The sequence below is a fragment of the Rhynchophorus ferrugineus genome, unplaced genomic scaffold, assembly GCF_030347505.1.
Source record: "Rhynchophorus ferrugineus isolate W39M unplaced genomic scaffold, kcgeb_rfMv2 rfM9, whole genome shotgun sequence".
NCBI classification, from domain to species: Eukaryota; Metazoa; Arthropoda; class Insecta; order Coleoptera; family Curculionidae; genus Rhynchophorus; species Rhynchophorus ferrugineus.
Genome location: NW_027472588.1, coordinates 9,193,609 through 9,218,763, shown reverse-complemented (window position 1 = coordinate 9,218,763; position 25,155 = coordinate 9,193,609). Strand labels below are relative to the sequence as shown.

The following is a 25,155-nucleotide window of genomic DNA, read 5'->3' as shown; positions in this document are numbered from 1 at the left end:
AAACAGGAAATATAATACCTGCCGCGAATGCACCTTTTCAGGCACAGAAATCGACATTTTAAAAAAATTATAAATTTATAACACAGATTTTATAATGGAACGTAACTTGTCTAGTTTTGAGGTTGGAATATCTGCCTAAGTTTTCTTAATTCTCATTTACCTATTATAGTAGAGAAACAAACTATCAGAAAGAGATAAAAAGTATATTTTTATATAATATAACTAATGTCATAAAAGTTGAGCGAGACTTATATAACTTTTTGTGCACTGTCTATTTTTGAACAGTAGTAAATAAATATAATACTTGTAAATATTAGAATATGCTATGCAGTGCTTTCTCTAGTTGCCTATTGAGCTCAACTTTGACATCTTCATATGTTAAAAAGACTAGTTAAAGCAAGATTAAAACAGAGAGGGATTTTATCGACCCGTGGTTTGAATTCATCAATAAAGTAACACAGTGGTCAACATAAAGGTATTCTAGTGTTTATATATCCTTTGCTATGGGTGTTGACACATTTAAAGCAATAGCATGGGATTTTGTACGAGGTCACTTAAATTTATGTCCAAGACATGCTGGAATTAAACTTGAGAAATGATGTTCTTGTGCAGTTTGATAAACATCAGCATTTCCATCACCTACACGATTTTACATACCTATCATCTGCTTTACATTGTTTTGTAAATGTGCTTATTTAACAGAGTGATATTGAAGGAACCATACATTTGGATGTTTTTATAATATCAAATTGATTAAAATATAGAAGAAATTCTGAGTATTTACATGGGAATACACGTACTGCTTCCGAACTAACACATTTTCAGAAAGAAAATACTGAAAAAGTCGGAGAAATTACTTAAAAACTGAAACAAAACCTATGAAATGAATCTGCAAATAAGTGCACTTCTGAACTGACCCATAACGCCTTGCGCTTGGGATTGTTGTAGTAAACTCACTTCTGACCACCAGTCACAATACGACACAGAAATTTCTTCTTATTTGTCTGGAAAACAATGAGACTGTGCTGAAAACAAAAAAAATTCCTATATATGTCCAGAAAGAGTTGATATGTGAACTGCTAAACTGTCCAAATGCCTTATAACTTATTTTTCAAACTTTTTTCGTCTTCCGAGCCACTTTTTGTCACTGACATCAAACCTATTGCTTTTAAATCGTTTAGGATTTAACACCAGAACCGAAAATTGGGCTATGACGGAGTAGCATCACTGTAAATATATAAAAATGTTTAAGAGACTTCGCAAAGCAAAGGTAATTAGCGTCTGTGTACAGTATATAACTCATTGTTACTATAGGGAAAAAATATTAGTTTCTATAGAGAAGTACCAAAATCAAAATAACTTCGCATTTTAACCAATAGGTATCACTGATCAAAACACATACAAACGCCGCGCAAAATATATTGATTAACAGAATATAAATGAAAATCTGCCTAATCAGAATACGTTGTCATAATATTGAAGTATCATCACCTAAGTAATTAAAAATCGTTTAACAATCCATTTATCTATAGACAGCGCATTTTTTATCAGCGTTCCTTCCCAACTTACTGTTAAAATATTGAAACACAAAAGCTCGTTCATATTTCCTTCTATAAATACTAAATCATCCTTCTCGCTCCCTAACCATTAACCATCATATTTTCGAGTTTTTTACTGTATATTCTCATGCTCCCTATCTTCTGCTGCTTTTGCATGACCCGAACTGGTTAAACTTTTGTTTTAAAATAAATATTTCGGGAAAACTTTTTTTCATCGGGATTCCCGTATGGTTTTTTGTCTTATATCTATTTTTTTTCTTCTTCTTCTATGAATATAAGTTGCATCTTCCTAAATATATTTTAAGCTAGAAAGAAATATATATAATAGTCACTAGCGCAATTTTCTGGTCTGCAGGTGTATATTTTTGAGACTGCAATGGTCGTTAATAAAACCTTACACAGCCCTGTTTCTTTTGGTTGTAAGTTTATTAAGAAAGGCACTTTGAATAGATCGCCACTGGTTTATTTTAATTTTCTAATAGTCTTTGTGTTAAAAAGTAGAGAACATACTTTTTGAGGTTATCAAACCAGTAAAATCCATTCAATAATTCATTCAAAACATAAAATGTACACATTCAGAGAATTATAGCTATTAATAGTCTAATAAAATGAAGAAGTACATTCAAATATTGTGTTCATTCATCTCTAGAAATTATTTGATTGTGAGACAGACATTTAATGAGAGACTAAACAAATTTACCAAATGGCCGACCGTTAAAAATTAGCAAATAATAGAAAACCTAGATTGTAGTCTACGCTAGAAAATAGTGCCGATGCCAATAAAATTTAATAGAAAAAGAAAATCTTTGTAGATGCTGAAAAAATCAGTTAGAGTTCAACATTTTTAGCGACTCTAGGAAAGTCAACTAAAGAGTATAACGATGCTAAATTTAAAATGAGGATATTTTACAAAATTACAAAGGAAACTTAAGAAAAAAGTAAATATTGTTATGATTTTTAGTTATTCATAGGCGATCCACTGTGTGTTACGGCTGTGTTAGTAGCTATAACATGTGTAAGGAATAAGTCATATACACAAACTATTAAACACAAATAAATATGTAATATTCAAGAAAATGGGAGTATAACAATCGACTATGTATAACAGTCGACAATATATCTTTTTGCTGTAATATATGATACATTTCTCTTGCAATAAAACTGTTACCAACTACATATAATAAAAACAATCTTTAAGCTTAGATAATAACATAAAATGTATTATATCACACTTCAAAAGATATGTATTTTTCTTCACGAAAGTTATTATGTTATATTTTAATAATTCATTCAAATTTTTCATCTAAAGATATTTTATATTTCAATCAATATTTATGAAATGATTGAATTTACATTAGGAATACGATATAGATAGGGATTGGTAAATGGTGGGAAACGATATAAAATATCATTTTAATGCCAATATTTAGAGTTATGTGAAAAAACCTTTTTTTCTGATTTATGATTTCTATGTTTAAGGTTTTAATGTAATTTATATTGGATATGAATAAAACTATTTAATTATAACATAAATATTAATATTTTGTCTTAATAAGTTTCTAGTCTAATTGGTGAGATATTTATAAATACTTTAGTACCTAACACGTGGACTGAAAAGTCTCGGGCGTACCAAGGAAAACTTGGCTTTATTCATCAACGTAATTTCCAACAAGAGCCACATAATCACTCAAGTGTCGCTCAGTGAGCAAACTCGGTACCCACATTGAGCAGAGCTCATGCAATATAACAGCAACACGTTCTTTTGACATCTTTGCGATGTTCATTTTTCGATCATTGAAAACAATTTTGTCAATTTTTTAAATGTTTTCTGGTTTCACCATCTCCTTTGGACGTCCACTGCATTCTGCATCATCGGTGTGACTACGACCACATTTGAAGTCGGCAAACTAACATTTTATTGTTGTTTCTGATGGAGCAGAGTCCTTATAACAATTTTTAAGCTATTCTTTTGCTTTAAAACACGAAATGGTTTTTTTTTGTTTCATTGTTTTAAGTATAGCAAAAGTAGTGTCACAATAACTTACAAAATTATAAGTAGAATATCATGAAATTCTAACAGCCTCCTTTTGAAGGTCAGCATAAACTGAAAAAGTAACGAATGCAATACAACTAGCGCCATCTATGTATTAGGCCAGGGACTTTTCAGCCAATGTGTTATAACTATTTGAAACCTTTTTTTCTACTTTTGAAATTAATTTTCACAAGTAACTAAATGGCCCTCAGAAATTTAATTATAAATATGTCAATAGCATCAAGCAAAAACTTAACAAAACCTTACTAAAAGTTTGACTTTATAGAAAATGTATATTTCATTGGTCCACAATGTTAATCTATACTTATATTTTCACCAGAGAACAGGTTATACGAATATATCTAAAGGGATATTTCAGGGTATCTTAAACACAACTTGCAAAATGAAAGGAAAAAATCATAAAGACTACCCAAATTGTTTAACAGAATTTACAGAAAAAATTTGAAGCTTTTTGTAGATCTTTTACTTTTTTTAACAAACTAAAAACCTCTCATTAGAACATACAATATAATAATCCATGTAAACATTTACCTTTTTTTACTACCATCTAAATAAACAGATATTTATTTCTTTGCATGGCTACAGCCCAAATATTCTAAATCAGATTTATTCCGAAACCAGACGCGATGCTTTTTTTTTAAGTGTTACATCAACAATTTACAAAGTTAAGCTTGGAGTGTTTATTTGGAGCGGTTCTGTTTGTATAAAATATCCTATTTGAACACTTCGCATAACAAAAAGCATTCAACGAATACGGTGAATTCCCCTTTTTTGCGCGTTATCTCCTCAAAACTCACGCAAAATATCACGAAATGCCTCTCTAATTGTTAAAGTTATTTGAAGAAAGGCTTAGGGGTCGGTAGGAATTCATTCTTGTCGGTCTTTATTCGGAACGTTTCCTTTAAATATAATATTTTTGAACTATTAGTTGTATTTGAAAGAATTGCCGCCGTGTTTTATTTGTTTTCTCTTGATGTTTAAATCAAACTGTATTATAAAGCAGGCCCTTCGTTATTTTAGTTTACTATAGGGATATAAATGCTCTGAAAATAAGAAAATTTGTTTTGGGCATATGCTAAGAGTCTACTACTACGGTCCTCGGCATTAAGGCTATCAACTGGCGAGTGACCAACTTTGGTGTTCATCCCAGAAGACATCCGGTCTAACCCAGTCTGGTTATTGGCGTCATTGGGATCATTTTTCTTGTCGGATTTTGCATTATTGGCAAAGATAATCACAAATGCTAAACAATCACAAACATAATGACCATTACACAGCAGGATTCGAGACTATCACAATAGCAGGAGGATCGTCCAGTCACCTTTACCACTGCGCCACCAAGCCGACATATTTGTTGTTAATTTATAGAAATCTGCTGACGATATTCTTAAAACACCTTTAGAAAATTATGCAGATGTTGCTCTGCCATACCCCAACAACACAATTTTTTACTTAAAATAATAATATGTTATAGAGGGATTATAAATAATACATTTATTTTAAAATTAAAAGTGCGATTGCTAAGATTTCAGCAAAAATAAAAACACAAAATTTCAAAATTCACTATTTTAAATCAAACATGTATCAGAAGCGCTACGAAACATTAACGTCACTTACTGTTTCCTAACCATCATTTCCACAATCCTAGATTTAAATTTTGTAGCGCACTTCGATTTTATTTGGCTTATTTATATTGTATTTTACAGTTAAAATCATGGCTTTGTGTAACCAATAGGAATAAAAGATAAATGAAAATATTTTAGTGGGATTTATCAAGGCAAATAACCTATAACTTTGTCCACAATCGATTCGTCAATCATGGCTGTACTATCTGACCGTAACTAAAACAATAATTTCAAAATGCATACTAGATGTTTTGTAGAACCGATGTAAGTGAATATTCCAGACACACTGAGCATAAATATGGTAATATATTGAACAATATTAAATAAAATTACTATAATACTATCAACACTTCTTCCTCGCTAGGCAATAATAGCACAATCGCTACTTAAAAACTGAGAATAATATTTTTGCAATCAAGTACTCTATATTTGCTAAGAAAAATTAAAATTGTTTGGATGACAAACCTACTGAAAAATTTTATGTTGATAATTTGAAGATACAGATGAAAAGTTATTTGTCAGGGTTGCAGAAATATTCACTTTATATAGTTAAACGAAATTTTTCAGGACTTATATAGAGAATAAACAAAACAAATGAAGCCCAACCTCAAATGTTATCAACAGTGTTATTTACTCCAGTACAAAAAAGGTTTCAATTATATATATTTGATCCAATATTTGTAATATTTGTGTAGTGAAAATGCACATTATTTGGAAGTTAATTTTAATAATAACCTACAATCTGATAAGCATGTGCAAGTACAATACTTCATCAAGTACTTTACAAAATCTGTGTTTAGACATGTTTTAACATATTAATTTTTCTTATATATGAATCAACTAGATCTCTCCTTAGTTTTCTTTAATTACTTGACTTCAGTGACGATATTTGGTTCATACATTTTCAGTAGGAAATTTTTGAAATTTCTCTTTGTCATAACGCTCATACCAGGATGTAAAAACTTAATAAATTCACATTATTCAATCAAATATGTGTAACTTACTACTAGCCTAGTGAAGTACAGCCCACTGAACTGTTTGATTTACAAGAAATCATGTTTGGTATTGAGATGAAGATGAAAGAAGCAGATGGACAGGACGAGTGGAGAAGAATGAAATTATAAAATAACTTAATATTGAATCGGTAGTAATGAAAGAGTAAACATAAACGAAAAGAAGGGGACAACAGAATTGGTAGAGGTACTTGCAAAGCATGGAGGACACAAGACAAAGGTCAAAGGAAAATATTGGAATCAGAGACGAAGAGGTGGAAAATAAACCTAAACGACAAAGGATCAAAGGAAGTATCAAAGAAACATTTCAGGAGTGAAAACCTTTGCAGAACAACATATAATAAAGAGCATAAGATGTCTACTCTACTATATGGCAAAAAAAACTATGATAACCGATTGATTTAAAATCTTTACAAAATCTCAAGACATTATAAAATATATATATCATCGCCTAATACTCATTTACATATAAAAAAATATGGCTTTTTTATTACTTGTTTTTTTCCTTGCATAAATATAAATTAGACTGTTTTTAAAAGTACGTGGATTTGAGGATTGAAAAGTTTTATGAAGGAAAATATTTTTTTCTTATATTGCTGTACTTAATGTGGTTTCCCTTCTAAATCTCCGGGATAATTACAATTTACAGTACTTCAAAAGTTTGAATACTCCCAAGTTATTTATGATAATTTCCTTTTAAATTAAATGAGAAAATGGTTATTGTAGCATTGCTTGTTGTTTTATTATTGTTCTTGTATTTTTATATGGTAAGAGTATAAATCTAATGGCAGAACTGTGAACCAAATTTGATAGATTTATAGTAAATGGTGCTTTTTATTTTAGTTTTATATAACATATATTTCTCGGCTTCGAAGGTAACCAAAGACTCAATAAAATATACCTCGAGTTAAGGCATATATATCATGCTTTATGAAAAGTGGGGTAGTAAGTGAAATGCTTTCAACATGATTGCTTTTGAAAACTTTTTGCTTTGGTTATGTTATCTAACTAGTCCTATAAATTAGGGAGAAGAAAAAGTTTTTATTCATATAAATCACCAATACTAATCGATCGTCTTGATGAATGATATTTGCGACTTCTGCCGCAAGCTTTTAATCCAACCAAATGCTAAAAATCCTTTAATATTGTTTTCATTAAAAACTAAGTACATTATATCCATAGATACATCTTCATAAGCGAGAGGAATGGATGATGGTCTTGAACCATATTTGATCTAGCGATAATGCCATTAATCGCCAAATTAATAGCTGAAACAATTATTTCTGCTTAATTTGATTTGATTGTATAATTATTTGATCTGAACAGATAATGTATAAATTGTCGATTAAAATATACTTCAACAAGTTTTTAGATTCAAAACTTATCTATCTCTAAGAATTAAGATAATGTATAACATTGATAAGGGCCTGATGTAATTACATTCATATGTTGTTCTCAATGGCGTATATAGAAGTTATGGGGCCAAGAAGAACCTTTTTTGTATCGGAGATTGTGCTACATATTTTAAATCGGGATATCTTTCAACATGATTCTTTGGTAAGGTTTGGGTTTAGTGATTATTATATAGATTAACCACTTGTGTTAGACTTAATCGAAAGCTTTAAAGATATCTTTCGACTAATTCAGGTGGCTATCACATGATAGCAGATGAAAGCTTACCTACTTTGATATTTTGATTACAATTTCGGTGCTTTTAACAATATTTAATCACGCGAGACTGATTGCAATTGTTGTAATTCAGCTCAGCATTATAATTGTCGTTAATCAAGCATTACAAGTTCTATAATCTGGGTTTAGTTTAAATTATATTTTTTGAAAATAGAAAAAGATCACAATATATTTTACTATTGTTCTACGTGAATGGATATTGAACTTTAACAAGCTCTCAAATATAATATTTATCTTAATTTTATGTATGTGTATGTACTTGAACTTCCCTCAAAGGGTTGAATCGATTTTAATGAAACTTTTAGTGTATGTTTTTGTGGATCCGAGAATGGTTTAGATTCGCAACCGGATCCGGTAGGTGGCACTGCAGTAGGTTTTCAGGATATTTGTTTATCTTTTAGACATTATTCGATTAAAAGACAAATATCGCAACAAAATCACTAATGGGATGATCTTGTAATCATAGTATTCATTTAATTGTCGAAATAAATGCTTTTTTTTAAAATTTGCTCAGTAAAGAGTCACGATCAACATATATGTTATATTTTAGGGAATATCATTTCATACTGAAATAAAAATTAATATATTTCTAACCACAAATGTGGTAATAAAGAATGTTTTATTACAGAAAAAGCCTTTATAGTTCCGACATTTTAAAAATGAAACACGATCATTGTATGGTCGTATTTACTTTACTATATTCTCCTTACTTTGCTGTCGCTACTGTACACAGACCAACATATCATGTTGATAGTTCTAATAATCATGCTATAAATATATATAAACTTTAATGGCGAAATTTCAAAATATCTCCGTCGCATTGCAGTTTGATGAATGGGTCCTTTGAGTTCAACGACAAATATAACAAGATGCATGGAACATTCACGTACATTCACATATATTCCAGACAAATATTTAATAAACGCATTCAAGGCAAGTAAATATTAATGTATCATCGAATTTTTTTTAGATTTTTTGTTCATTTAGGATTTTATTTATGGAATACTGCGGCTCTAAAGTTTCTGCTTTAACTATGTTTTCCTTCGAACCATCTCTTTCTTTTTGCTATTGATTTTGTTGTATGATCAAACAAATATCAGGACCGATTTCGTCTAAGGTTTTCTAAACATTTTTATTTTTCATTGCCAATTACGATGAGTTTCAAAATAGTCTTTCCTTCTTGATTAAGACTTGATTGATTTTGTTATATTTCTTTTTATATCAAGTATGTATAATAATGTAATAATCTAAGGACTATATATAGGGTATAAATATACGGAGAATGATTTTATAATAATAATAAAATTATAATAAAAAAAACACCTTTAGTTTGTTAGTATTTTATAAACGTTAAACTATTCTATACATTTCATATTGTATATATGTTAGATATTGATCTTGACAAAGGGGTAAACATTTTATATATATACTCATGCGAGAATTTGGATTTAAAACTTCCGCCCTTAGGTAGGAAAACCGACAAAAAATAACGACTTTAGAGTTTAATTAAAAACCGCGTAAACATCCGGAATTTTTTAATAAAATCCCGAAAAAATTAAAATGCATTAATATATAATCGATTCGGAAAACCCTTAATAAACAATCAGATTTTGTTTTGATTAAAAGAGCGGAATTTGAGGTATTGGCTTCCGGATTGGAGCCGTGTTTATTGACTACAACTGACTGATGTTTCGCAATTATCATAGAATGCATCTTCAGAGCGGAAACTCTGATCATGAGGCTCCTAATCAGTTTATCATATTTAACCAACTTTTTTGATATTACATATTTGTTTCAACGATTTAGATTCTGCTTTTTCATGGCCTGTTTATGTTTTTAAATTTAATAAATCCCAAAATGACTTTATTTTTGTCATAGCACGAAACGTTTCTTTACTATTTGGGTACATATGTTAAGAGAGTTAGTAGTTTTATTTTCGATTTCAGCATACCGCTCTCTCTACCTATAACTTACGTAGCCCAGACAGTTAGACATGTTTGTTGTCTTATTTACAAGGAATGAAGATGTGAGTAAAATGTATAATATCAAAACGGTCTGTAGTGCAACTGTTACGGTTGAGGTACTAAATAGAAATAAATCAATTCCCCAATATGTGAATCGCTTGGGCACAGTAAAAACTAATGTAAAAACCACCTAAATGCGTCAAGTTTGCCGAACCTCACTTATAATGAACGTGCAACAAGTGGGAAAATCTACCACCAAAATGCTACCAATATAACAAAAATTGAGGAACTCTAAAACAAACTAATATTAGTGGCAAAAGCTTCTAAAATACCCATCATGGTCACGGCAAGATGGGATTAAAATCCCCCATGGTTTTTAATTATGAAGTCAAGTTGTTGAAACAAGAGATCCAGCTAATACAAAACCTAAAAATTCCGACGAGTTGCTGAGACAATGCAGATGCTGCAAGACCAAAACCTACGGCTTAGTAAAATTAAGAGCATCATTAAAATACGCACAATAACGATCACGGTTCGTATAATGGAGTGAAACCTTAATCTTACAAACAATTCTTCTAAACTTGCAAATGTTTGAACTCTAACTGATTCAGTGGAATATAGTATTATTCCTCCTATATTATTCACACCTCTTGAACGTGGGCTATGGCAGCTTGCAATGCCACTACTATTGTATAGTACGTGGGCGACGGCAGTTTGCTTTTCTACTGAACCAAAAAAAAAAACCAATATGATCAAAGTTGACATGCTTTTGCCACTACCCCTCCTAAACGTGGCCGATGGCAGCTTTATTTGCCACTACTGTTGTATAGTACGTAGCTGATGGCAGTTTGCTTTGCTACTGAACCAAAAAAATATATATGGTCAAAGTTGAAATATTTTTGCCACCACCCCTTTTGAACGAGGCCGATGTCAGCTTGCTTTGCCACTAGTATTGTATAGTACGTGGCCGATGGCAGTTTGCTTTGCTACTGAACTCAAAAAAAAAAACAATGTGGTCAAAGTTGATATTTTTTTGCCACCACCCTTCCTGAACGTGGCCGATGGCAGCCTTCTTTGCCACTACTGTTGTGTAGTACGTGGCCGATGGTAGCTTGCTTTGCCACTACTATTGTATAGAACGTCGGCGACGGCAGTTTGCTTTGCTACCGTTGTTTGTTAGTCGGTTAAGTCAGAGTTAATTGTTAGTAGTATACTAGTATTTAGTCAAATACATTTAAAAGAAATCTTGTCTATAATATGTGAGCATTGAATCTTACTTTTATTTAAATCCCTTAAGATGCATCCATTCTGAGGAAAAACACGTATCATCTGATTAAGTTCACTAACTAAAAATTTGCGTTCGAATATGATGAAGTCTCAGATGATGTAAATTAAGGAATTCAAGAAGGGTAATTTTGGTATGGGCGAGTAAGTTGTCGTTCGAATCTGAAATATAGATTATTTTTTAATACATTTTTAACTTTTTTTTAATACATATTTTAAAGTCTACTTTTATCGACGAGGGTTTATCTGGACTGGTCCTACAGTTTAACATGGACTCCGAACCACGGTCCTCAGCATTAAGCCTACCGACTGGCGAGTGACCAACTTTAGAAATAATCCCAGAAGAAATCTGGTCTTAGCCAGCCTAGTTCCTGGCGTGACTGGGATCATATTCCTTGTCGGATTTTACAATCTTGCCTAGAACAATCACAAACATAAATTTACGACCATGCCCCAGCAGTCCTGTCGCCTTTACCAGTGCGCCAACCTAGCCGGAATATTATATTTTAAACTGCGAACATAATTATACAAAAATATTCTCTGGAAATCCCCAACGACTTAATATTTGTCAAGTATTTTAGTGATTTTCTGGCTTAATTTATAATAATAATAAATTTTAATTAAAAGACTAGATAAATATTATATGCAACAAATCCAGCGCATCAAAGCTGTTTTAGGTAAAATAAATACAGAATTCTAGACGAATAAACTGTGAGAGTCAAGCGGAAATGTTTGTTTCCCGCAATTAAATTCTATTATTAAGCCTTTCTGTCATATCTATGCAACATCTAGCAGCAGACTAGCGTTTTATTATGACTTATATCAAATACCTGCTGTAGGTCTTCCTTTTAGGTTTCCTTTTAAAAATTTATTTGTTAATTTAATTTTGCTTGTAGTAAGCATATAGAAATGCTACACATATTTTAGTTTCGGCTGATTAGAAGTTCGTATTCAGATTAAACATTTTTGTAAAAAGTCTTTAATTATCGTCAATAGGTAAATATTTAGGATCCATCAACCCTATCTTTGTCAGTGATGTAACAATGTGTATGTATTTACAATGCTATTTTCTCTTAGATGCACCTCACTACATAAGATCAAATGGTTTGATTATTGTGAGTCTGTGGCATACTCTTGTGTTATCCAAGAGATCGATGTTGACATTATCTTGCTTATATAATAGCAATTTATTATATACTGATAATTGCGAGTCTCTTCCAATTAACCTATATTGGTTTTACTATACGTTAACTCCAGTTCTTTCCTCTTCTTTTTTACATGTTCCTTCAGGCGAAGTTTTGCATCAAGATTCATTCGGAGATAGCTTAGAGAGATTCTTAGGGTTGTTGCTATTTTGAATGATAATATTATTTATTTGTAATGGTGCTTGTGCGGCCTGATTATACATGAATTGCACATGCAAAGATTTACGTTTGTTAATTTTTATTTTCCAGGTTCAAATTGAATTTTGAAGCAGAAACATTTGTAGATATTCAACAAGCTGCTTGGAATAATACTCCAGAAATTAAGAGTTCAATTGAAGGAATTAAATTTCCAAAAGGAGTGAAAGGAATGGTAGCTGAAAAACGAAATTTAAATGTATACATAATAATTACACATTTCATAAAAAATTAAATGTAACAAAATATTTGAAAAAGCTATAAAATACAAAAGTAACTATTATATGCCGTTGTCATAATTCATGAATGATCATCAACGGCATCAAAATATATGTAGACGGCTGATAACAATTAATACAAACAATATACATGAGCATTTATGGATATTTGCTAAACATTCTTGCCATTACAACAAAATATCCTGTCAGTGTGATTGGACACTACATATTGGGGGATTTAAATGTTTCTATGATAACAGAAAACGATATTAATATAACTTAAAAATATATCACAAGTTAGGATATATAGAGAGGAAAAGTCCCGCTACCATTGACGCAATTTCCGCTGAGTGGCAATAATGGTACCATTATTTTCATTAAATATTTAACTATTTCTGCTCGTTCTTGTGGCGTATATTTATCTACAATAAAATATGGACGTCTACACAATACAATGGTTCAAGCGATACTGAGCTAGCGTTACCAAGTTGCCGTGCAATCAAAATGGTAGCGGGAGTTTTACCTCACCCTATACAAGAGTTGTCAACGTCATGTTTACAGTATTTTGGAAAACAGAATGGCGGTGTATAAAAAGGAATCCTAATTAGATATGTATTAATTAATAGTGAAAAAAATACTACATTGGACGATTAACGTTGTTTTGAAAACTATACATTTTTTATTCTTTATTATCTCTTAAACTAACTTGTATATATTACCGCATATGTCTCTGATATTTGATTTTTTACAATTTTGTATTTCTTAATAGATATTTCTATTTTATATTATTTATTATTATCAGAATATTTACATATATAAATCGACTCATCTTAATACATATCTTTTTATTGCAGTTCTTTGATTTCATCAATTTCCTCTACGTTGTTGGATATTTCGTCTCTCTGGTGGCTCTTATAGTATCTCTGTGGATATTTTTATCATATAGGTAAGTCACAAATATCTTTTTTTTCTCGCGCAATATTCTAGTATATATTTTAAGCCTGTAAAAACTAATGTGGAAAATGATGATAAAAAATAGTAATTACCAATGATGTTTTTAAAATAATTGAATTTTTAAACAAAATATTCAGTTTCGACATCTGTAACATCACAATTAATTAATTAAATCAATATTTGATACTTAATTGGCAATAAATAAACCTCTCTTCTTTCAACAAGAGAGGAACAGAAAGTAAAATAAAAGTAGAATCGGAAACCCTCTCAGTTATTTAAGTTACATCGCGTCACTGAATATATCCCCTCCAGTTCCAATAAGCTTCGGAATGGACAAAACAACATTTTAAAGATAAAAATTGGGTCAATTATAACCCCAATAAATTTTAAAATAAGACGCGATCTTATAAATTACTTTTTTTGGTAATTAGCAGCGCCATCCTGACTTGGAAAAAACTTCGGATTGGCTTCCATCGAAAAATATTTTTCAATTTTCGTTCGAGTTCGTTATTGACCTGCAAGTTTTGTTGTCGATCTCGGAAACGACAAACAACAATTAATTACGTTATGTAATTCGTGCGATTATTTTATTTTGTCCTTTTTTTATTTCAGAACTTTGAAATGTATCAGAATACGAATCCACGTTCAGCTTTTTATCTCCTTTATCCTCAACAATATCACTTGGATTATTTGGTATCAGAAAGTTGTACCGGACTTCAGTGTGTCATTATTAAACCCGGTAAGTATCAGCGTTGTTTTGAAAACAAAATTTTGCATTTTTTCTCTTAAGTTCATTTATGGTAATGAGTTTTATTGCACGTTAGTGTTAGGATTCCTATGCTGGTTTTCATTCCACAAATATCTATTATAACTTCGTCAATAGTTGCAAAATATAGTCAATAGTTTCATAAAATTGAACTATTTACATACAACATGGGGCAAAAGTCTCGCTACCATTTTGAGAGCCTATAACTTTGCTCAAAGAAAGGATAAATAAGTTTGGTTTTCATAAAAAATTTATTTGGTCTTTAAGATGCTGAATCGTTTGGGCACTTATTCACATAAACATTCGATTTTAAAAACTCCCGTAAGAAAATGTCTCATGCTGTTGAATCCGGATATCTGGCTGGCCATCTTAAATCGCCACATCTCTAAATTAGTATCTGTGGAAAACGTCATTCAATAATTCAAGTGTTGAATGAGCTGTGTGTGCTGTGGCCCCATCTTCCAAAAACCACATGTCCTCTAGTACTTGCTATTGCATTTCAGACACAAGAAAATTTTGTATCGTGTCTTGGTACCGTTCATCAGTAACAGTAACTGCAACACCTTGGTTATTGTCAAAGAAATAGGGGCCAATGAGGTTTCCAGCATGAATAGCATACCATATATTTGTTTTTAGTGGATGTAATCATGTTTCATGAATTAATTGAGGATTCTGTGTTCCCAAAACCGACCGTTTATTGGCGTGGCCACTGAGAAGAAAATGGGCTTCATCGGTCATTATCAAATTAGATAAAAAAATCCTCAATTTCACCAGACAGCCTTAGGATTACTGTACTCAACTCGTTGATCAGGATCACTCGGTAGCAATTTTTGGACTAATTGAATTTTGTAGAGAAACATTTTCAAATAAGTTTTCAAAATTTGCCTTAAACTGCGTGCAGAAATATGTAAGGTCTCCGAGTTGATGTTTCTGGAAACTCTGCAACACTGTCGCACACCAGAGTCGCATTTTCAGCATTACGAGACGTACGTTGTCTTCCAGAATGCCTGCCTGCTGTCGTGCCGTATCGTCGAAAATCGCATGTAAACGATATATTATAGTTTTGTGAGGCACTGGACGATCAAAAAATTTTTGACGCAATTTCCGCTGAGTTGCAATAATGGAACGATTATTTTCAATAAATATTGTCACTATTTATGCTCGTTCTTGTGGCGTATATTTATCCATAATAAAATTTGAACGTCTACACAACACAATGGTTAAAGAGAAACTGAGCTAAACGTCACATAACCAAGATAGAGCGCAATCAAGATTGTTTGTAGCGGGACTTTTGCCCTACCTGTTAGAAATAGATACCGAAAGAATCTCATTATTAGGGTTTGCGTTCAATTATGGTTATTGAATGATGCACACGCTACATAAATCAACCCTTCGAATTTTATTAAAAGTATAATGAACCAGGCCATAATCACAAATTTAATTTTATCTTACGCGTTATTAAAAAAAGTTAAGCTAAAAAACAAACTTAGGGATACGCGAAAAAAACAATTAAAATTAATTTCATACTTCCTGTTTCTCCTTATTCACTTTTCAACATTGTTTGCCGACAGAAACCCCCGTTTACCGAAAATAATACCCGTTCTAGTCGAAAAAATCTTTTAATTACCAGATGAACAGACATTTTTTACGGCGGATATCTTATTAAAATTTATTCATACATTTTTCCGAAGCACTATTTTTTGTCATCGGTTGCGTGGTCCTGTTTTTGTCTGGTGAGATTTTTTTGCCTAGGACGGAAATTGAATTAAAACAAAAGACTAATTATATTTTTTCGATGAGTTAAAATGTTAACAGTGAGAAGGACTAATTAAAAAGTGTAAAAAAATCGACGATGGTTGATGAAACTGACGTTCACTAATTACGTCGAGATATATATTAGCCTGATTTTTAATAATATCCAGTGTATACATTATAACTTTTTAAAATCTTATCTGTATCCTAGATTAGTATTGACCAAGAATTGCAGCACTTGGGAGTGATGTCTTTGTTCATGTCTTATTGTAAGTCTCTTAGTTTCCTCAATAATAATTGGGATCTAAAGGTCTCGATGGAAGTAATTCTTGTAGTATTTGGGCACATTCACTATATATCTTATGACTTTGTTCCGAAATACTTATATTATGTACATATTACTTCTCGCAGAGCATGCCCGTAGCTGAACTCCATTACTCCATACAGGACTTAGTATTTGTTTGATTCATGTTGATTTTCAGACTTCAGCATATTTCTGATAGTTAGAACTGATCTGTAGAATATGTTCAGACTATATTTCAGTTGGTTTGCAGGTTTGTTCTAAATGATCAGCGAATGCTTCAGCTTTTTGTTGATTGATCTATTATAAGTAGATTATAATATTGTGTATATTTTATAAGTAGTTTGTGTAGATTATGTATGGAATTTGATCGGTTTGGTTTAATAGTGGCCTTCCATTTCCATAACCTTTCCTCTAAGGTTAATTGTCCCGTGGTATTGAGCGATATATTCAGTTAAATGCGATTTGCGAATTCTTCTGAAAATTCTTCCCAGTCTTCCCGGTCTTTTTAATTATGTTTTCGCGGGAAAATGTAGTTAGATCAAAATTTTCTTCAATTTTTGTATTGCTTGATAATATTCAGTTACGAAAAAAAACTAGCAAGGTTTTTTTTGGATGAGTCAGACATTAAATTGTCATTCCTGTAACTAGATCTCAATAGTTAAGTTTTGGTTTAGCATCAACTCATTGCCTCTAACTATTATTAAACTATAGCCTAATATTTTATCTTTAGCCTTTAGGTCATCAAAAATAAAAAAGTGTTCTTGATTTTATATTAAACTCAGTTTTGTTTCTTCATAATTAAAAAAAAGGTTGTTTGTAATATAAAGGTTATGTTTAAATACAGTTATTATATAAGTTAAGGCTATAAAGTTAATGTGTAAAGTTGTCATGTTTAAATATTTAATATTTATATCATTATTTAAATAACAGTTTGAATAACTCTGTACTAAGACCATCATTTGAAAAGTAACTAAAACCAATTGCACCCTTTGAATATTCATGTAACGTTAACTAAGTATGGAAAGACAATAATTGTTAATGGAAAAAGTACGTGCAATGTAAAAATCAACTAAATATTATAAGCAACACTTGAGCAGATATCGATTTACAAAGAAAAACCTTCGGAATTTCATCTACTGGTATTTTTGCGCGGCGTTTGCGAGGAAAATTAATTTTGCGTTAAGGGAGATCGCTCCCCCAAAAGGAAACAGTTATTAGGTTGTAGATAGAAACGGAACGACTTTAGATCAGTTTCATTTGGTTTGTGTCAGATAACCTTGTTCCTTCGAGAGTTTGTCCCGAACAACCGTACGAAACATTCGAAAATAGGCCGATAAGTTTTATTTTGGACCGAGCTTCGATCCTGATAATACTTGTTGAAACAAAATTTATCAAATTCATGGATTTAAGTAACAATATATATATAGTAATAATGTCGAATTTTGGAGAAAATCTGATATAAATAGAATCAGGAGTTGAACATTAGAGGATTACTGAAAATAATATTTTCGATATTCAATAACATTCTGAATTGTTTTAAAAATATCCATTGATAACTCCTAGCTAACTTTAAAGTTTATTTTGATGCTAGTGTATCATATTAAGGCTATTACATTTATCACTATGTTTACTATCAAGTATGTATTTTAAGGTTTATAACAAATAATGTCCCGGACAACCAAAACAATTGAAAATAAACGAATTAATAGCAATATTGGATTAAAATCCAATTGAAAGTAATTGAAAGAGTTGATAGATCAATAATTCCAATGGTTGCAATATAAAACTCTTGCTCTATTTTTGATCCGTTCAAGATGGAAGTATTTGAAACCCTATATATATATATAACTACATTTGGCTTAAAGTTTTATATGTTATAATTTTTTACAATGAAAAAAGACCATTTTAATAATAAGTTTAATAAACAAATTATTTGTATATATTTACAGTGATGGGTTTATCACAATTTAAAATACAGTTTTGCAAAAATTGTTATGAATTCTAATAAATATCGCCATCAATATTACCTAGATATTCCACATCATCGCTACTGATTTTATTATGTAATTTTATTAATTTATGTAAGGCTAACTGGCATTTTTATCTCGTAAAGAATATCAAGAAATCATACGAAGGACAACTAATGAGATTCGGCGTTGGATACCGAACATTCGTTGGCTTTCGATGAAACGTACATGTGAGAATTGAAGGCTGGGCACGTGGTGAAGTGATAGAAACCAACAGGATTACTTACGAATTATTCAAGTGATTGACAATATTACAGTTGACGACACAGCTACTTGAGGAAGCTCGGAGAAGAAGAGACCGACGAGTATCTGTGTCGGGGTGTTTATAAGTCCAGTTTTATCGTTCCCTTTTAAAAATTAGTTTTTTTTTATTAAACATAATTCCCTTCAAGGGAAATATACTGATTATAGCGATCTTCCTTTTTTCGACTCTTTGATACCATTTTTGTAGTATAATTTGTCCTTTGCTTCAAAATAAGCCCCAGTTTTGGCGATCACCTAATCATTCGACGAAAATTTCTTTCTAGTGAGCATTCCTTTGAGATCTGAGAACAGAAAATAGTCGCTGGGCGGCAGATCTGGAGAATACGGTGGATGAAGAAACAATTAGAAGCCCAATTCATGGATTCTTGACATCGTTTTCACTGACTTGTGAAACTTGAAAACTTTCACTGACTTTTCGAGGTAGTCAATGAAAATTATTCCGTGCGCGTCCCAATATACAGACCTTGCCAGCCGACTGTTGCGTTTTCCTCTCTTGGGCGTCCACTGTATTTGCCGTCTTCGGTGCTGATTTCGCCACGTCTAAACTTAGCATACCAATCCTTGATGGTTAATTTTCCTGGGACAGTGTCCGGAAACTCGGCATCAAGCCAAGCTTTTGCTTCAACTGTATTTTTTCCCTTCAAAAAGCAATATTTTATCAATACGCGTAATTCATTTTTATCCATTTTTTCCAATAACAAATGTTGCTTCACTCAAAACGATATAATCCAGAAAGAAATGCTCCGACAGCTGTCAAATTTATATACGCATCTTTTGAGGGTTAAGGCTAACTAGTAAACATAAGGATTTAATTCTAGTAGCACCATCTAGATGTCAGGCCCGGGACTTTTCAATTTACCTGTTATTTTTCAACGACAGCGTCGATTATGGTGTATATACCTACCGTCCACACCGCATTCGTCGATTCCATTCATTTTTTTTGATGTTACCGACACTCTACAGATTGCAAGCGAATGCCAACAAATCTTCGTAGGCCGACGTTAAACCGTTTAAACAGCACTAAATATATCCCAACCAACCCATTCGTTGTCATTCGTTGGCCCGGTCTGTACGCAGCATTACTTCTAATCAAAAATTTTAGGAAACACATTATAAGATTTTAAAAGAATGCAAATCTGATGTTCATAGAATCAGCACATACAATAAATAAAGGAAAACTTCTTGCATGACAACACTTAAGCTGTTACCGAGTACTCGTAGCACAAAATAGCGAATCAAAAGAATGTCTGGTCTAAAATAATAAATAAAATGTTTTAAATCATTGGCTTCATTATTTTATAACCACAATTTTAATCCTTAGATGATGTATGGTCGGGACATAGCACAGACGGTAGCCGGCACAAATTAACCTAAATATTATTTCGACAAATACTATTCGCTTTTATTTGAACTATGTCGGCGTCCATCTTCCGATTGTTATGACAGTCCAGTTTATTCTCGACGCGTAAACAGCTTCCCAAATGTGCTTTGTTACCCATTTTAATTTAAGTAAATACCTACAAAGCCATTTATTTTATTTTGAGCGGCGAACGAAAAGAAAAAGAAATAAATTCATCGCGATGGCCGTTTCGGATAAACAAAAAAATACACTATTAATTCTCCGATTATAATGCCAAATGGAGAGTGTCTCAGATGAAATAGTTAACGATATTACAGACCCATTAAGAAAATTTATTTGGGATCGGTTTCTATCATTCCCTCCGATCGATTTAATTGATTTTAAAAACGTTCCTCAGACCAAAGGATTTATCGGGTATCCGGTTACAGTCGTTTTTGAAATTGATCACCAGGCATCACTAGAAATAACCCGATAACAGAAAAGGCATCAAGTCCTTTTTATTGTTAAATAGCTATAGGTTTATTGTGCGTCTATTTTCGTACAACATTCGACTATGATGCATAAATTCACTAACAAAATATAAATAAAATTGAAAGTGTTCTCGCACATATAATAATATGATCTCATTGATTACCAGAATGTGACATAACCATGTCAAAAAATTCATTTAGCTACACTTCGCGACAAAACTTTAACGCATTAGAGATATTTCAATTCATATCATAATAAAAATACTTTTTTAATAATCAGATTATACGATTTATGTTTATATTACAAAGTATTGGACTTCTAAGTGCTTATACGTAACGAAGCGACAAAACTATAGCACAGTTATTGAAAAAATTTATTTTCTTCAAATTCAGCTATTCATTATGGATAGCATATTTTAGTTGTTCAGTATTGTTAAATTTTTTACCATTTCTGTACCCAGCATGAGATATTACCCCAACAAGTGTCTATTATATTTAAATTGTATAATCAGGCCGCAGAACCATCAGGAACAATAAGTAATAACATCACTTCATATATCAACAACTCTAATATCTCGTAATTAATCTTGATGCAAAACTTTATTGTAAAAAACATGTAAGAAAAAAAAGAAAGAACTGGAGCTAAAATACAGGAGAATTTACTAGTTAATTGGAAGAAAATCACACGTTATTATATAAGCAAGACACAAGAAATATAAATATATAATTAAATTATATTAAACAAGATACAATTCTTCCAGAATAAAGTTCTGAGAAGTATTGTAGGTGTATCCAGATACTACAAAACTGATTTCATACACAAATATCTTCAGATACCGACTGTTACTCAGGAAACCAAGAGAATTGTAAAGGCACACTTCGCCCTCATCGACAACACTAGAATACTTGTATATATTACTACGATCATTTATATCAAGCCCACAAGCATAATTTAACTCACAATTTTTACATTCAACAAATATGAGGCTGAAACATGTTTAGCCTAATAATATAAATTTTCAATGATAATATACTGATTGTTTCATTCTTTATGACATAGAATATAACGAATCTAATACATTAAAATGTGATCAACTTTAAAACCCATTGATCACCAGATGACACGTTAAGCCTCAATTTGGTAGTAGGAAATTGAAAGAAAGTATTTCAATAAAAATATAAGTATTTAAACACCACTAACATTTTAATCGAACATTGTTAAAATACATTAGAAATACTATATAATCTGACTCTGACATTTATATCTTTTACAAGTATTTTTTATTGGTAAATATCTCAAAAATGATAATTTGTAACAATACATGTTCATTGAGTAATCAGAGCAGTTCTAAATTACTACAAAAAGTACTGAGGATATTCGCATTAAAATCTGTTACGTCCTGCTAATCTATTTGCACTAATAGTAACGAAAAATTAACTATTTTTCTTGTTACAGCATTTTAAGGGTAATACCACCAATTTAATTAAGAGTTAAATTAGTTGTTATTCAACATTATATTAAATAAATCAGATCTATTTGCACTTATATTAACGTGTAATACTGTGCTCTGGTTTTGCAGTAACACCACGCTGCATCAGCTTAAAAGTTTCCTCTTCTTTGTTTTAAAATCGCTGAATTAACTTTTGACATAATCCCAAGGCTGTGTTAAATGTCCTGGGAGGATTAGGGACTCACCTATACAGCAGCAGATTATTGTAAGTTTTTTCAAATAGCCAATACGTCGCATTTTCATTATTATAAGTTTCATTATTATAAATGTATAATTGAAAAATAACCCACATTATTTTTAGACTCAGCATACCTTTTCACTCTGTTGAAATTCATTTAAAAGCCATTCATTCTATCATTGTGATCTCTCTTTTGTCATTCTTTCCATTGACTTCTCATATATCAAAACGAACAATACTTAATTGCAATTTTTTTGTTACACTATTTTGAGGATAATGCCACCAATTTAATTAAGAGTTAAATTAGTTGTTCAACATTGTATTAAATAAATCAGTGGGTTCTCTCTCAATTTGGTTCCTTAAATATTATTATATTTGCGCTTATTTCTTGTGTTTTTTTAATGCGGATAAATAAAATAAAATTATTGACATTGATTCCAAAAATTTCGCTAAAATACTGACGAAGGTCGAGTACTAATATTTTCTGAGACAAATAGAGCTGCTAATAATAGTAGAAGTTAAGCTTTCCGAGGATTTTTCAGAGTCGAACTTTTTATCAAAAGATTTTAGAAACATAGAAATTTTTTTTCTGATGATGTGTTTTCTGTGATGTTTTCCCATCATATTCTAATTGTTGGTTTTGGTTTAACCAATTTAGAAGTGGTGATTTTTATTTTCAAAACAAGAACCAATCTAGAGAACTAAAAAAGTTATAGATAATGTATTGCATTAGTTATTGGATTAAATCCAGCCCAAATAAGACGCCTTAACAATTGGTGAATTAACTCTTTTTAAACAATTATGACCGCCACACGAATAGATGTCATTCCGAATATGATCAATATCGCCATTCCATTACTTACACGTCAAAAAAAGAGGATTTTATATGGCATATTGTAACTGGCGATGAGAAGTTTATAACTCTACACACAAAAGCCATGGGGACCCATCCACACCGAATATTAACATACTAATATGGTCATAAAATCTTGCATATGATGGGATCGCTAAGGTGTATTGTAAATGATACATTCTGCAGCTCAAATGGTTTATTCTGTCGCAACCAGCGTACTCATCAGATATAGAGGGATTTGTTCACATCGATATGTCATTGCTTGGCTGGCAGATGATTTGAAATTGTTCCATGATTGTATAGCTGCTATACTAACATCGTTCTCTAGACATATATAGTATAGCAATGTTGCTAGAAAGATGGAGGAAAGCTGTAAACATTATTTTGATTAATATATATTATACCAGTTTTTCTCAATAAAAACCTCCGTAAAGTGAAAAAAGGATCAGCATACATGCATAATTTATTCTTGGACAATAACTGAATAAATAAATATACCTGATCATTTACTATCGATATAGGCAGTAAAGTTTAATAGAATCCGAAGTAGAATTTTTCGGATAATTTTTATAAATAATTTTTGACTACACCTTTCTATATTTTCACTAGCCCTCATCTGCTTTTTTGTAGTAACTTGTGAGCAAACCAGACATTGTCAAGATAAATATTCATATAAAATATTTTGAGCCACCCTCTGTGTTTATATTTTTGTCACTCAAATCACGAATATCATTCATATCTCCAACGCCTGCTTTTGCATCTTAAACATATTTCATTCGAACGAGATCGGTAATTTCGAATTTATCCATAGGTCGACAAGTTGTTTTCCTATATTGTAAACTTCACGAAAGTAACAAGTATTCAGGAAGCATATTTTGTTGTAAATTTCGTAAAAAAATATCCGTCACATAAAAAAGGGAAGATTATTTCCATTGTTCTTCCTACATATATATCCTCGTTTTTTTTTTCAGTCTTTCCGTGCTTCCGTTGATTGTTTTTGAATATTTTCCATAAAAGTTACATAAGTTGTTTCTGTATCGATTACGTGGGCTAGAAAGTACCTTAGCATTTTTGAAATGTTTTGAAATAAAGTGTTATACATGTTATATTTAAAACGTATCGAACTTCAATTTTATATTTTTATTTATTGTCTGGCATATTAATTTTAGGCATTTTGGTACTTAATTAATATAATATAAAAATTACAGCTATGCTGAAATAATTTTATTTTTATAAATAAAAAGTAGCGTCTGGTACATTATAAACAATCACAAAAATGTCTTTCAATTAATTAAATATTTGTATTAAGGCTAACAAAGGTCATTAAAAAAATATCCATTCCTAATTAATTTAAAAATTGGGTATTTTTACCTGCACAGGTACGATGAGCTTACCTGAAATTATCTCTCAAAAACGTTGCTAGAGGTCTAATAACTTGAATAATGAAAGAGTAAATCATTCACAAGGAACAAAAGCAAATTTGAAATTATTGTTAATTTAAAATCACTTATATATGAGCTCTAAATAACTTTAACTTTTTCGTGATTATTTTGTTTGATATTTATTCTTTTTTTTGCAGTTTTGGTGTCAAGCCTTACACGTCCTCAAAGAATACTACATGGTGGCCAATTATATGTGGATGTTTTGTGAAGCTCTACATCTCCATCTAGCTTTAGTGGTTGTCTTTGTCCGAGAAGAACGGACCATCAAATGGTTTTATGGTATTGGTTGGGGCACCCCCTTTGTTATTGTTTTGGTTCACAGTATGGTACGCCACTACGTTACACAAGACACCGACTTGTAAGTATTGTATTTTGAATAAACACTGCGTCATATGATTTGATCACAACACGAATTGTTTTAAATTAAAACGGAAAAAAAGATCAAAAATTTCAAAATATCATAAATTCG

At 31.2% G+C, this 25,155-nt stretch overlaps 1 protein-coding gene across 1 annotated transcript in view; it reads left to right on the top strand.

The window, feature by feature from the left end:
* Window positions 1-25,155, top strand: part of LOC143202029 (calcitonin receptor) — a 305,666-nt gene that overhangs the window by 212,200 nt on the left and 68,311 nt on the right. Inside the window, exons 5-7 of the mRNA XM_076413298.1 lie at window positions 13,660-13,751; window positions 14,372-14,498; window positions 24,824-25,044. Of these exons, the coding sequence (XP_076269413.1) occupies window positions 13,660-13,751; window positions 14,372-14,498; window positions 24,824-25,044 (440 nt within the window). The remainder of the gene's footprint in view (window positions 1-13,659; window positions 13,752-14,371; window positions 14,499-24,823; window positions 25,045-25,155) is intronic.